Source organism: Mesoplodon densirostris, chromosome 5 (genome assembly GCF_025265405.1).
Source record: "Mesoplodon densirostris isolate mMesDen1 chromosome 5, mMesDen1 primary haplotype, whole genome shotgun sequence".
Taxonomy (NCBI): domain Eukaryota; kingdom Metazoa; phylum Chordata; class Mammalia; order Artiodactyla; family Ziphiidae; genus Mesoplodon; species Mesoplodon densirostris.
Genome location: NC_082665.1, coordinates 121,029,814 through 121,042,209, shown reverse-complemented (window position 1 = coordinate 121,042,209; position 12,396 = coordinate 121,029,814). Strand labels below are relative to the sequence as shown.

Here is a 12,396-nt window from a genome sequence, read left to right as displayed (position 1 = left end):
TGTCTGTGGCTGCTTCTGGGTTTCAGTAGCAGAGCAGTCGTTGCAGCATAAACCAAATGGCCCACAATCCCTGAATATCCATTATCTGGCCCTTTACAGAAGAAGTCTGCCAGTCCCTGCTCTGGGTCAGTGAAGCACACTGCTGATGCAGACAGACCTACTCTCCATCACTTGTCAATGTCAGCCTAACTCTGTCCAGTCTTGCTGTTCTTTTAGGACTGTCATCTCCTTGGGCTGAGGCCCCAACCTTGGCGACAGACTTCTTTCCCTTTCCCCCGCAAAAGGACCCGTGACAACAGGCTGGGGAAGTCCTCCCCAAGTACCGAGAATTTCTGAGTGGTTGCCTTCCTTCCACGCCTTTCCAGTACCGGGGCCCTGGAGACAGCCGAGCAAGGACCACTGCCTCCCATCCCACTGACACCACTCCCGCCCCAGAGCAGGCTCCTCGTTCTTCAGGACTGCGATGAGGTTGGTGTCACTCCTTTATTGGACAGAAACCCTCCGGAAATAAGAGCTGAGCCCCATTCCTCTCTTCCACCTCCCCTCCTCCTCCAGGGATAGTCAGTGGGCGACAGGCAGCCCTGGGTGCCGCTGCTGGTGGGCACAGCCTGGCTGTGCCGAGGGCCCAGGGTTGCGGTCTGAGTCCATTGGTGTCTCTGCAGACGAGGGAAGAGCCTGAGCGGAGACTGTGGACTGAGTTCACAAAGCGAGGGGTGATGACAGGAGGTGCATGTCAAGGGGGCGCGTTCTCCTGAAGCACTAGAGCTCGAACTACTGAACGGTGAGCACAGATCAAAGGGAAGGGATCCTAAAGACAAGTCGGGCCAGACCCGCTGCCCTGGGTTATGTCCTATGTGCGGGGTGGATTGCAGAGGAGGACGGGCCTGCTCAAGCTTGTGGAGGGAGCCCGGGGCACAGCAGCTCCTAAGAGAGCCCTGGCCGGGTGATGCTTTCACGGGTGCCAACAGGTCAAGCCCTCCCGGTTCCGCAGGAACCTCAGTCTGGGGAGTTGACAGAACCCAGGGAAGGACAGGAAGAGGATGCAGAGAAATTAACCTCGGGGCCTGCGCCACCCTCACCCTGGGCTCCGGAAGGATGCTTCCCACTCCACTTACGATCCTAGTCTCTCTTCGATGTCGTAGAAGTCAGACACTTTCTGGTCAGTATTGACCGCAACGGTCCGGTAATCAACCTCGGGCTCCTTTTCATCTGCAGGGTGGGGGTCGGGATGAGTGTGAGCCATCAGACCCATCACCCACACCCCTCTACCCCTCGAGTCTTCCCGAGGACGGGGGCCAGCACTCACCATCATCTGACACCTCCACTTCATCCTTCGGCTCTAGGGGGAGAGAGGGCGTGGGCGATTAGTAATGAAGGCCCACCAAGAGCAAAGCATGCCGGGGGCCCTGTCAGACTTCAGCCTTCCCAGGCCCCAGACCACCAAGCCCAGAGCTCTGGGCATCACCACGGGGTCAGTGGGTCCACGCTGCAACAGGGCCACGTATACACCGGCAGGCGCTGTCCCCCTCACCTCACCCAGCCCCTCCTCTGCCAGCTCTCCCCTCCATCCACTCCCCTCCAGCCCCTAGGCATGCCCTTCTTCACATCTTTTCTAGTCTCTCTGACTTTCAGAACCTACACACAACTGCGACAGTCCCTTTCCACTCCGGCTCGAAAGTCGGCAACTTATAATTGCTACTAGTGTCAAATCCATTTATCCATTTGCTGAGAACTTGTTCTGGAATTCCAGCTAGGTACCAGTTATTTTGCCAGTGATCATGGGTGTACAAAACAAAATACAGATGGTATGATCTCTCCTCTTTTCTTGGAGCTTATACATAATTTCATTGGAGAGGAAAAACCACATATCCTTGAAATATCCACTACGAGTGTTATAAAGTCAAGCACATGATATCGCAGTACAAACTGAGTAGACAATGGAGGAAGGTGACACAAGCGGGGCAAGTATAAAGTCAGAGCAATTAGTCTAGGAAGAAGGAGGCCTTGAGTTGTGTCTTAAAGGAAATGATGGAACACAGCGAGGAGGTGGGTGACGTCATGCAGGAAGCCAGCGGGTGTTTATGGGTATGGCAAGGAGGGACATGAGCAGCCCACCCTGGCCGTCCACACAGATGTTTCAGTAGTGGATGGGGGGTCGTGAGGGGACAGGCTGGTGGCCAGAGGAATACACCCACTTCAGAAATCCAGGCTTTCCTTTGCTTTGGTATAATTAGTCCCTAAAGAGCCACTGTGGCTTCTTGACCTTAGCCAAGTGCCTTTCCCTTCCTGGACCTCAGTTTCCTCATCTGTAAAGGGAAAGCACTGTATTTCTGGGTGATTTCTCAGGTCCTTGGCTAGCCCTGGACGCCATGCTTTGTGATGTGCTAAGTGCTGCTCAGCCATGATGCAGGCTATGTCCCGTCTGACAGTGGGAACCAAGGGAGGCTTCCTGAAGAGGTAGAAAAACCCGAGGAAGCCAGAGAGGGAGGCCAAGGATTTCTCAAGTGTGTGTGTGTGTGTGTGTGTGTGTGTGTGTGTGTGTGTGTATGTGTGTGTGAACAACTGGGGGAAAGGGTGTGATTTGCTGAAGCTCCCAGCAGAGCAAGACTGAGGACAGGAAAGGGATGGCAGATGGAAGGAAGGCCAGAGCAGACGGGGCCAAGGGGTTGGTCAGGCACTGCCCAGCAAGGAGGGCTTGTGTGGGAGCGGGCCCAGCTCTGTGTGTTTCACAAGTGGAACGCTGACGGTGAAGGTGCGGGTCGGGGACCAGGTGCAGCTTGAAACTGTAGACAGTGAGCCTCTCTGTTAGGCTGAGGGCAGAACAAATTACTGAAACCTAAGCAGGCAACCTGAGAGAAGTCACACAGTTCCCATGCAAGATAAGCACCCCTTGCTGGAAAAGAGTTTTGAGAGAGTTTATAAGCATGTGACCGGGAACAAGAGAGGCTATGATTTGTTTAGAGTTCTTAAAATGCTGTTGATGAAGTTTAATTTATAAAACCAACACAAGTGGGATTGGGAGGAATATTTGTCACAGAAAGGAAAATGCCATGGAAAAATAAAAAAGGATAAGATCGACGGGGACTCGCAGATTAGTGGTGGGGTTCACAGATACTGTCGGGATGTGAGTATAACTGATCAAGTCTTCTAAATCACAGATTTGAGAGTTGAGAGTGACACTGTCAAATTCACAGACGACCAAACTGTACTTGAGAGCAACACACCTGGAAGGTAGTAATGGAGTCATGTGTTCAGGGAGAATTGAATCATTCAGACTTTCAGCATGACAAGCCCTAGGGTATCTAGTCAGAACCAAAAGTGGGAGCCCCATTCCTCAACCAACTGCTCTGGCCAACAGAATGCTGTCATTGGGGATGTGTGCACCGGCGGCAAACAGGTATTATTACTCTGCCCTTGGTAGAGCCTGGGGTCATGTGATCCTAGAACCCTGGCTGTTGGCACTGAGAAAGTCTCAGTGGAGCTGGAGGAGGCATGGGCCATTGAAAGGAAGAGCTGCCATGTGAAGACAATCAGAAAAGGTTAGGCCTCTCTGGTTGGGAAAGAAACCTAAAGCAGACAGGATCAAAAACAAAAAAATCACAATAGCCAAGGGTGAGATTAGGGATACAAACTTTCACCAACTAATGAATACTATAACGTGGGAGAACAATTTAGCGTTATACCTCACATAGGAGAAAGGCTGTAGGCATCTGGAAATCACATGACCTGTTTCCCGGAGGCATCTTCCAGGTGGCCCTGAAAGGGCATGCAGTTCTAGAACTGGCCTCTCCCCATCTCTTTGACACCAGTTAGAAATGGAGATAGCCTTCTTGCCCTCATCTCAAATACCACACCTACCCTCACCTCCTGCCTCTCTCCTTAGCAGTCAAGATGTAGAGTGCTTTCCTGGTACCAAGGCTGTGGGGTCCAGCTCAATCTCAGGGAACCCAGGCCCCTGCCTCTGGCTCACTGTTACACAGCAACCCTTCCTCTGTGTGGAACTCGGACCAAGGCTCCAGGCTGAGACATTTCCCTTCCTCCTTTTCCTTTTCGTCCTGTCTCCACTCTATTTGGAAGGGAAACGGCCATGAGAGGAGGAACACCAGAGGCGCGGGAGAAAGACCACAATTCAATTAGCCAAGCTCTCTGAGCATAAAGGGGTAGTAATGAGAGAGGTGGCCACGTGGTGTCCATCTTTCCGTTCAGGAAGGAGCTAAATTGCAGTATAAGGGACTTCAACGAAATACTTTTTAAAAAATCCACTCAGAAAGAGCTGTGAGATCCAAGGGCTAAGTGGAAGAACTATTTGGAAGATGGTTCCGAGATATTTCTTCAGGCAGATGACACCATCCCCCTGGAGTGGTGTTTCGGGGAGGACCGGCTGAGCGCTCTGGCCCTCACGTGTCACGTGTCTAGCCGGCTCCCTGGACAGAGCGGTCCCTTCGCACTGCGGAGGGCTGCTGGGCGCCCAGCGGGCACTAGAGGGCGCCCGCGCACCGGGGAGGGCAGCCGCGGCAGCTCAGGGTGAGCGGTTGATTTCCGCTGCTTCTCTAGGGGCTCTGCATCTCTACCCTACTCTGCAAGCAGCCTCTCTCACAGCTGTTTGCTAACAACTGTATAGACCAGGACAAATTAGGATTAGGAGCAAGGACGGAGCGGATTTCAGAGTTAGAGTTGAGTATGGTGGGAGTGGAGATCCAGCCCTGGTTGGGATGGGAGAGAGCGGCTGCGTTGGGTGGGAGGGGGAAGGGGAGGTGCTCGTTTACTCAGGTTTGGGAAGATGAGGAGGGGAGCTGTCAGGTTAGGGGTCCTAGTCTGAGGGGGGGCGGCTCTGGCATAAGGAGGCCACAGAGCTGGGTGGAGACCTACATGCTATGCTGTGTCCTCCACCGTATCCCTAGCGCCCCTGCAGCACCTGGAACACAGGAGGGGCACCGGACACACTGAGTGAGTGAATGCAGAGTGAGGGCGGGGATGGAACTGAGAGGTCCGGATGAAGCCAAAAACTGAAGTTGCTGAGGCAGAGGCTGGAGGGGCCATGGTAGCGGTGGGAAGGTGAGAGCCAACGTTAGCTGTGCTCAGAGGGGGGAGGGTTAATTGGCACTGCCTTTTTATGACCACCAGACCCCACGGGCTCACAGAAATGATCTACTATAATCACATCCCTCTTCTACACATGTGCACACACACACACACCCTCCACTTCTCTGAGAGCCATTGCACTTTTAAAGAGGAGAGAGATGATCAACCCAGGCTATAACTGACAGGCTTCTGAGCCGTCCACAGAGAGCTTCACTTGGAAGCCACATCCCCTTACCCTCACCCTCCCATCCCCCCCTTCATCCTCTGCCCCTCAGAGGATATCCTGTGCTGTTCTGCCCCTCCCCCCTCCCCAGTCAGGGACAAGCCAGCTGGACCTGGGGGTCGGAGCATCTTCCAGCCTGGAAGCCCTGGACCCCTCCTCTGGATTGCAGGCAATTTCAACATTTCCCTTTGTCTGCTCCCAGCCAGGATGGGCCCCAGGAAGAGAATCTGAGGACCACAGAAGGGGGTTCAGCTGGCCTCAGGCAAGAAGGGAGAGGCCACCTGCCTGGAGCCACGTGGTCCCAGCCCCTCCTCCCCATAGACCATCCTCACAGCCCTGGAAGCTGCTGTCCTGGCCTCCTAAGAGCCACACGTGCAGCTCCTGTGGCTTCTGGTCCTCTGTGTGGGGCTCAACAGGTATTCTACAGTCTCTCCTGGTACATGCCATAAAAGACCTGGAAATTTTCCCTTCCAGCTAATGCACATCTCACTGCCATGTTACCCCTTTTCTATCACTTTTCTAAGAAGTTGGGAGTCATATTCTTGGACAAAGTAATATGCTAAAAACATGCAGACTGGAACCTGGCTGCCTCTCCTGGCACGCCCACTCTAACCAGTCTGCTTCCCATTCTGCTCAGGTCAAAGGGGGATGTCAAAGGGCGGCCGATGGCAGTTTTGTTACTTTCTCCCAGAAGACATCTGTGAGCGGCTAGTGGGCAGGAGCCCCATGAAACTGCAAAGAGGTCTGGCAGGGCTCTCTCGGGCCGGGCTCCACAATCCACGCTGCCACAGCACACTGTGGCTCTCAGAGAGGCCTGCCCTCTGGGGATCTCTAGGGCTCACTGGGCAAAGGACCCCAAGACAGGGCTGCACAGGCAAAAGTATAAATTTGGTGTGTTTTCCACTGGCAACCTCCAAACTTTCTTTCTGGAGCCCTCATTTAATTTGCAAGTAAAGTTTAATATCTGTTTTATGCCTAAATTTTGAAACTAAAGAGGGGTATCAAACTGTAATGACAGTTTCCATACGTATGATGCCTCTGGCTATATGGTGATTTCAGTACCTGCACCCTGTCCAGCTCCTGGTCCTTTAGTCTTCTCTCTACCTCACATCTTACAGCTCTCTCTTCTCCTAGAAGTCTTTCACTTGTTTCCCCTCCACCTTCCTCCCTGCCCCCAACCTTGCCTCCATCTTAAATTCACAGCACTCGTTTTCTTCTCTTCACATGAAACTTCTTGAAGTAACATTCCATACTCCTGGCCTCTCCTTCTTCCATTTATTCCTTAGCCCCAGGCCAACCATTTTCCACCCTGTGGAAATGTTATGGACTTTGCTCTCAAAAATCACAGCTTAGGGCCTCCCTGGTGGCGCAGTGGTTGAGAGTCCGCCTGCCGATGCAGGGGATACGGGTTCGTGCCCCGGTCTGGGAGGATCCCATATGCCGCGGAGCGGCTGGGCCCGTGAGCCATGGCCGCTGGGCCTGCGCATCCGGAGCCTGTGCTCCGCAACGGGAGAGGCCACAACAGTGAGAGGCCCGCATACCGCAAAAAGAAAAAAAAAAAAATCACAGCTTATCAAAGGGCTGAATCCAAAGATCTTGCATCCTCATCTCTTTCCTCTTTGCCACTCGCTGCTTCCATGTTTCTGCAACACAGCTCCAGCCTCCCCTTGGTTCTCTCCCCTCTCAGTCCCTTCTCCTGGTCGTGCAGGCTCCTTCATTTCTGCACCAGTGTAGACTTTCTTTACCCCCCTCTCCGTGAACTTACTGATGCCCATGGCTTCAATTACCAATTAAATAGTGAAGACCACCCCCCCAAACCTGTAGCTCGAGCTTAAACCTTTCTCCTGAGCTCTGGATCCAGCCATCCAACAGTCTGAAGACACCTCCCCATGGATACCCCTCAGACACCTCAACTCAACAGGACTAAAACCAGAACTTCCACCTTCTCTGGGACTCCCTGCTATCTAACCTCCAAGTCACTGGGAGGCAGCCTGGCCTCCTCCATTAGTTTAACCAACGGAGCTCAGGCTCAGGGTCAGACAGCTCCGAGTTCAAGCTTCAACACACCATTTCCAAGCTCTGTGACCTTGGGCAACTAGCTTCACCCCTCTAAACCTCAGTTCCCCTACCTGTAAAGTGGGGGTAATATCAGTATCTACTTTGTTGAGTTAGATGCGTGACATAATGCACGTAAAGTGTTTAATGTATGGTTAGCATACAGCAAGTGTTTAATATATGTTAGCCACCATGAATCATAATAATCAACCTCTAAATGGCTCTTGAACTTGTCTTTAGTTGCCCAAGCTGGGACCTGGGAGTAATCTTAGACTCTTCTAACTTTTCCCTTGAATTCTCTGCCCCAGAAGTCATCAGGAATGGTCAATCCACCTCCTAAGGAGCCCTTACTATACCTCTCCTGGACTACACCACAGAGGCTCAACCGGTATTTCACTGACTCCAATCTCATCCCCCTAGTCCACTTCAGTGCTTCTCGAACTTTCAAGTGTATATGAATCCATGGGGGGTGAGGGTGGATAATGTTAAAATGAAGGTTCAGAAGGGACTAGGGAAGTGGGGGGCAGAGAGTCTGCGTTTCTAACAGGCTCCCAGGATCTCAAGACTAGTGGTCCAGACCACCCCTTGAGTTCCAAAGGTCTATTCTTCCTCTAAGTCTCTTTCTAAAAAAACAGAGCTAATTGCATCAAGCCCCTGCCTGAAAACCTTTGATGACCTCACAATTTTACCCACACTGTCCTTTTGTGTTGCTTCCTCCTGTTCTATCTCACACACCATATGCCCTGGCCACACACAAGAGTCTCAAAATGCCATGCATTTCTACCACTTTGTACCTTTGCTCACGCTGTTTCCTCTGCGAGGAATGCCTCTCCCAATCTGCCCTACCTCTTGGAATCCTATTCCTTTTTCCAAGACCCAGCATAAGTATTACGTCTAGGAAGTCTTTCCCAACCTTCATGGCAAAATTATTCATGCTTTCCGCTGTGTCTCTGCAATTTGTTTATACTGGTCTAATAGGATGCAGCCCATCTCATTATAGTTAGCTGTCCTCCTTGTTAGATTTTATGCTCCCAATCTTATCGGTCTTCCCTGACACTGAGTTCACCCTCAAATATGAGTGCAAGAGAGGAGGGAACTGGATGAGTGGGTAAAGCAAGACGTTGAAACTGTAGGTCTACCTGAGCTCCCGTTTCCCAGGACTGTGCCCCTGATTAACACACCAACGCCCCTGCTGGGAGCGTACCAAAACCGGTGGTTCAATATTTTTTGAAGGATCATAGGTACCTCTTTTAGAGTATGGATCAGCATCACAACATTGGAAATCAAGATCCCAAAAGACTCTGCCAGTCATCAGTGATGTCTTGTCAGTTCCCTTGTACCCGTCTCAGTTCAGCCTTCTATACACACAAGGTAAGTCATGCACATTTATCTCAAGCCAGTGATGAAAGGAAGGCAGCCTACCCTCAAGTTTCTCTCCCACCGCTGTGAGTTCAGACTCCTGGCTCGGCTCACTGGTTCCATAGACGTTGATTGCGCGCACACGGAATTTATATTCTCGGTCAGGCAGCAGGTCGTGGATGTTAAAAGAGGTGCTGCGACACGTGGCTAGTTCCTTCCACTTCTTGTCCGCCGAGTCCCAGATCTCGATGCTGTAGGACTGTACAGCGCTGCCCCCATCGTACGAGGAGCCGTACCAGGACAGGGTCAGCGAGGAGCTGCGAATGTCAGAGGCACAAGGCGTGCCGGCCGGCGGGTCCGGCTTGTCTGGGGAGACAGAAGCACAACATCACCCAACTCTGCAGGACTGCAGGGAGAGACATTCTTTAATTTGCTCTGTCATGAGGGAGAAGCCTGGAGAACAGGAGCTGCGATCCCTGGTCCTGGCTCTCCTTCCCTCATCCACACGGTCACACCTATGTACACACCTGCCTATATGGAAAGCCCCACAAATACCGATTTGCTCAGAAAAAACCTCTTTTTTGGCTAGTTTCCAGTCTACACGTCAAGGTTTCCTGTGCTTTGCCCAAGTCAAAAACATATTTCTCAGTGTAAACAGACCTAGAAAGCTGCCCAGGAGGCGTGGACTGCTTCCCATCAAAAATATGCTTTGAGGGAGAGTTCAATGTGTGTGTGTGTGTGTGTGTGTGTGTGTGTGCGTGTCTCCTTCAGGCCTGAGGTCAGTGACCTGTGACCTAACCAGGGGTCAGTCTCCACTTTCTCTGGGACCTGGGAAACACCTGCCCCGCTGACAGTCGGTACAGAACAGTGAGCTCTGAAGTCACACACTGGGTTTGAATACAGCTCTGTCTTCATTCATTACTTGTTAACCCCTCCGTGCCACAGTTTCCTCGTCTGTAAAATGTGCATGATAATAGCACTGGATCACAAGGTTGTTGTGAGACATTCTTAGACAAGCGTCTTGTTTGAGTAGCCGTTACTGTCATCATTATTGCAGAAGTTTATTTCTAACTTTATAATATATAAAAAATTACTCCTACCCTCTCTCTGTCATCCTCCTAGGACTGGTATAAAATGAGATAGAGAATTTCAAAGCGAACCACAGTAGCAAATCACAATCATCCCTGACTGAGGGCCAGAAAATGAGCTAAGGACACAAACTAGGAGCGGCCCTTTGTCTGGCCGGCTTCCCATTCAGACCAGTAATGCTAAGAACCAGTAACACTGCCAACTTCAAGGCAAATCACGGTAGTCAGTGTGTTCATTAATGAGGTTCTTTAGTTTTGCTGATTTTTGGCAGGTGCTCATCTGAACAGAATTCTATTTTTCAGATTTAGTCTCTGTAGGTGGTTGGTTTAGTTATAGATACCAGTGTTCACTAAGCCTTCATCTCCACCAAGACAATCTGAGTCCTAGAGCTCCCCAAACGAGCAATTAAAAGCCATGTTTTATGATCTGTGAATTTATAAGCTATGTGAATTCCAGCTAATTCCTTAACTTCCAGAACAAGTTTGTCTTTTACATTTGGAAAATGGGGTTAATATATATCTACCTCTTAAGGGTTTTGCAGGCATCAAATAAGCAAACCTAGGTAAAAGTACTTCATTTCTACTCTCCTCCCCCTCAGCAAGGTAGGAAGGCCAAAGGAAATCCCTGCAAATGACTTAAGCATATTGAGAAGAAAAAGAACATTCTGCCTGTGTGTATGTGTGCCCAAGTATACATATACATAAACACATACACATGCATATGCATACACATACACCTATACATACATACACATACACACACAAACACATGCATATATACCTATACACACATCCACATCCACATATACATATACACATACATATTCATTTTCCCCCCTCCCCCAAGCCCTGCTGCTTCTACATCCAGCCAAGAACGCACTCCCTGGAAGCCATCCATACCCAGCAACCCCAGCCTGGGTTGACTCGCCCTGGAATGACTCTGGGACTGTGACAGCCACTCCCCACCAGTGGCAGTCACTCTGGAGGCCTCCTATGATGGAACCACTTTCACTGGTTGTTCAATATGTTCTCTTAGAAAAACTGTTTGTTCTGAAAGATATATTGGTCTTTTTAGAAATATCTCTGGTGTTGGCTAAGATGTTTATTACTCTAAACTCTCTTACAGGCAAGTGGTTCAAGTCCTCTCAAGACCCAGCTAAGGAAGTAAAAAGGCCTAAAGAAAGATGAAAGACAGACTCCCTGCCTCCCTCCCTCAAAGGAAATGCCTGGAAAACTTCTGACTGGACACGTTTAATGTCCTGTAGTTTGAGATGACGAATACAGATACACTCCACTGACTGATATTCTCCCCTCCTGCTTCGGTCAAGAAAAGAAAACTTTGAGAAATGGGTATTTTGGAAAAGGTACTATTAATCCCCTACCCTGTTCCAAATTTAGTCTCTTGGCTAAAAGAGAGCGAACTGACACAGGACATAGGTCACTGCCTGCAGCATGAGAGAAGATGCAAAGTTTGGGGAGGGTGGCTTTAATTCAAAGTGAATCCTCAATGCTTTCAAGGAATTTGATGCCATATTAAGGAGTTCAGAACAGACTCAAGTCTGAAGTCATAGGAGATTAGGAGGCCCCACCCGCATGCCTGCCCTTGGAGCCACGGGCTGAGCCTGATGCTTTCTGTTCTTTCCAACCTACGGAGCTCCACATGGAGGCTGGATGAGCTGGGAAGGAAAACCCTCAGGACAGAATAGACGTCCTCAGAACAGCCTGCTCTCAGGGCCAAAGAAACAGACGCACTCAGTCTGGGAGGGAGGCCTGGGCATGGCCTGGCAAAGGCCAGGCGGGCTCAGTGTCTGGGGCCCCGAGCTCCATGCTTCCTTGGAATTCCTTCATGGCTCCCTGGAGACTTGACTAGCAGAATGGGAAATGCTGAGTCTAACGGAAGGGGCTCCGATGGCACCAGTTCCAGGATCTTCTCTTCAGCAAATATTCTCACTCCTGGGAACGGAGGATCTCATCTCTACTGCTTCTCTGGAGTAACTGCGCTGGCAGTCTCTGCGTGCCTGTGTGTTTGAAGATGGTCTGTGACTGGGCCTAACCCCACCTGGGCCTCCCTTCACTGGCACCTCAGCAGCCACCTGCAGCTTTTAGAGAATGGCAGGGCTGCAAGGGCCCCCAAGTTATCCATCTGGGTAATCCTGGCCCTTCGGGATTAGGCAAGGCACTTTGCTTACCAAGAATACCCAGCTGGCCAGTGACAGAGCCAAAAGGAGATTCTAAAAGGTCTCTGAACCCTCACTCCAGGGGCCTGTTATTTTCCCAGCTATCAGGCTGAATAAGATCAAGAATGCATCTTGCTTAAGCCCCAAGCCAAGCATTACCATGAGAAATCTCCTGCCCTTAAAAATCATGCAAGTTCCAATCTCAGATAGTATTGGGGGATTACTGGGTATCTGGGATTCTCTCTGCTTTGTTTTTCTCCTTTAAAGATAGGCAGAGTGGCCTGTTTTTCTTGTGTTGGACAAGTCGCATGAAGGATTTCATCTGGGTCCAGCTGCTCTCTCCTGCCCAAGAGGCCCCTCCCTCACCCTTCCAAGGCTGAGGCTGGAGGCCCACTCGTGGGCAGAGGCCCTC

The 12,396-nt window shown here is 50.8% G+C and overlaps 1 protein-coding gene across 12 annotated transcripts in view; it reads right to left on the bottom strand.

The window, feature by feature from the left end:
• Positions 1-12,396, bottom strand: part of MYLK (myosin light chain kinase) — a 191,240-nt gene that overhangs the window by 32,130 nt on the left and 146,714 nt on the right. For 9 of the 12 annotated variants that reach the window (XM_060099431.1, XM_060099433.1, XM_060099434.1 and 6 more), the window contains 3 exons: positions 8,783-9,085; positions 1,307-1,339; positions 1,116-1,209 (listed from right to left, as the gene is read on the bottom strand). In XM_060099431.1, the coding sequence (XP_059955414.1) occupies positions 1,116-1,209; positions 1,307-1,339; positions 8,783-9,085 (430 nt within the window). Of the gene's footprint in view, positions 1-1,115; positions 1,217-1,306; positions 1,340-6,101; positions 6,109-7,247; positions 7,251-8,782; positions 9,086-12,396 lie in introns of all 12 variants that reach the window. The other 3 variants (XM_060099437.1, XM_060099440.1, XM_060099438.1) reach the window with 2 other exon arrangements.